Source organism: Suricata suricatta, chromosome 10 (genome assembly GCF_006229205.1).
Source record: "Suricata suricatta isolate VVHF042 chromosome 10, meerkat_22Aug2017_6uvM2_HiC, whole genome shotgun sequence".
In the NCBI taxonomy this organism is placed as follows: Eukaryota; Metazoa; Chordata; class Mammalia; order Carnivora; family Herpestidae; genus Suricata; species Suricata suricatta.
In genome coordinates this window covers 49,015,250-49,017,635 of record NC_043709.1, presented here as the reverse complement: position 1 = coordinate 49,017,635, position 2,386 = coordinate 49,015,250, and the positions used below count along the sequence as shown (strand labels likewise).

At 60.1% G+C, this 2,386-nt stretch overlaps 1 protein-coding gene across 2 annotated transcripts in view; it reads left to right on the top strand.

Moving 5' to 3' along the window:
- The first annotated feature begins 492 nt into the window (after positions 1-492).
- Positions 493-2,386, top strand: part of HMGA2 (high mobility group AT-hook 2) — a 141,770-nt gene continuing 139,876 nt past the window's right edge. The window contains exons 1-3 of one of the 2 annotated variants that reach the window (XM_029954481.1): positions 493-522; positions 966-1,055; positions 2,041-2,348. In XM_029954481.1, the coding sequence (XP_029810341.1) occupies positions 2,238-2,348 (111 nt within the window). In that variant the 5' untranslated portion in view covers positions 493-522; positions 966-1,055; positions 2,041-2,237. Of the gene's footprint in view, positions 523-965; positions 1,056-1,372; positions 1,395-2,040; positions 2,349-2,386 lie in introns of those variants that run through there. The other variant, XM_029954480.1, reaches the window with a different exon arrangement.

Sequence of the window (2,386 nt, the reverse complement as noted above, 5' to 3'; positions counted from 1 at the left end):
CTAAGCGTTCCCAGACCCAGGAGAAACCCTGGGTTTCTGCAGGGCACTCAACGTGCGGCTAAGTGTCCCAGCTCAGCAAAGGGCAGCTGGAAATGGATTTAAAATGGCAACGTTGACCAATCAGCGCCGCCGCGCCGAAGCAGGCATTTATTTACACGCGCCTCCTCCACAGGCACAGCGGAACCTGGCTGTGTCTAACCTCCTTGCTTAGGGCTGTTAAGTAGGCTTTTTTAATTCACGGTGGTCTGTATTTGGGGAAAGAAAATTTTTCCTCGGGAGAAAGTTTTATTTTGGAATGGGTCCAAAATAATTTTGGGCGTGATGTGTGAAAATCTGAACCTCATTTTTTTTCAGAGTTTTTTTTTTGTTATTCAAGGATGAAAAGAGGTACATTTTTAAATGCACTCCACCTTTTTAAGACGGACTGTGGTCATTACAGCCTTCACACAACTCTGAAACAGCCCAAGCAATAAAATTAGGACTTGGCAGAAAGGGAGTTCCTAGGGAAAAGGTTAAATCAAGGTAAATTAAAGGGAGAGTTGGACAGTTGGCTCAATTGTGATGTTTAGGAAGCTGTGGGGTTCCCGCATGGGGCAACCCCTCTACCCTGCTTTGGAGCCCGGGTCCGTAGCGCCAGACCCAAGGGCGGGAGACACTTTGCGTTGCCTCTAGTCTTTTCCGGAGAAAAAAGCTCAGTGAAGGGGCTGGGCGCGTTACATGTGCCTGTGTGCACATTGTATGCACGTGTGCATGTGTCCGCGAATGCGCATGTATATCTGCATGCATGTAGGTGTGCGGGTTTGTGAACGTGTGTGCTCATGCATGTATGCGCCCATTCCAGTGTGCATATGTGGATCTGACTGCATGTCTGTGTGTGTGCGCGCGCTTCGGGTCGTGCAGTCGGTGATGAGGGTATTCCCAGGAAGAGCCCGGCTGAGGGGGGGTCCATTCCTACTCTCCCTCAGTTCCTTCCCACTCACAGGGAACTAGAACTCTGCGGCGCGTGCAGCTAGACGCTTCCTGCAGAGTGCTGGCTCCGCGTCGTGGAGGTGCAGGTAAAGGCCAAGCCCCTAAACGCGGCTCCCGGGCGGTCACATTCCCGCGCCGTACTGGGACAACCGCCCAGGGGCGACCTCGGGCGGCTGGCGGGACGAAGCGGGAGGCGAGCCATCTCGGGATCCCCGGCCTGTCCCTTTAACCCCGCCGCCGGGCGGGAGCACGTGAGCGGGGCTTCGGGTGGCACCCGGGCGCCGCCGCCGCCGCGGCAGTTGTATTTCGAACGCTGCCTCTGGCCCGCGGCCAGGCGCCTTGGCTCGGCGGTCCGCCTGGCCTCCCTCCTCCTCATACTTCTCCTCCAGCGCAGCCCCCTCCCCTTTATCCGCCCACGATTAGAGGTGGGCACTCCCCCCGAACCCCGCCGCCCCTTCCTCAAGCACACACACACTCATCCCACTTGAATCCTGGGGCAGGAACTCAGAAAACTTCCAGCCCGGGCAGCGCGCGCTTGGTGCAGGACGCAGGAGCTAGCAGCCCGTCCCCCTCCGACTCTCCGGTGCCGCTGTCGCCTGCTCCCGCCACCCGAGGAGGCGCGGTGCCACCCACTGCTCGGTCCTTGGCCTGCGCTCAGTGCCCGACTCGATCCCGGCAGAATCTCCCCATCCTCCTTTTGCTTTCTGACTGCCCAAGGCGCTATTTGTTTTCTCTCTCTCTTTCTCTTTCGTGCTCTGCGAGCGCGAAGCGGGGGGGAAGAAGGAGGAGGAATTCTTTCCCCGCCTAACATTTCAAGGGACACAATCCACTCCAAGTCTCTTCCATTTCCAAGCCGCTTCCGAAGTGCTACCGGTGACCGCAACTCCTGATCCCAAACCAAGACGGGAGCCTCCCAGCTTCAAACCCTCTTTTCCTTCCCCGCTCTCCTCCTCCTCTCGCTACCTCCACCTCCACCGCCACCTCCACCTCCGGCACCCACCCACCGCTGCCGCCGCCACCAGCAGCGCCTCCTTCTCCTCCTCCTCCTCCCCTCTTCTCTCTTTTTGGCAGCCGCTGGACGTCCGGTGTTGATGGTGGCAGCGGCGGCAGCCTGAGCAGCAGCAGCCCGAGCAGCACGCCAGCTCTCGCCCACCCTGCCACATTCTCCGGCCCCATCACCCGGTCTCCCGAAAGGTGCTGGGCACATTTGGGGCGGCGGAGGCGAAGCGGCGGCAGCGGTAGCGGCGACGGCGGCGGCGGGAGGCAGGATGAGCGCACGCGGTGAAGGCGCCGGGCAGCCGTCCACTTCAGCCCAGGGACAACCTGCCGCCCCGGCGCCTCAGAAGAGAGGACGCGGCCGACCCAGGAAGCAGCAGCAAGTCAGTACGCGGGCGGGGTGGGGGCATCAGCCCACCTC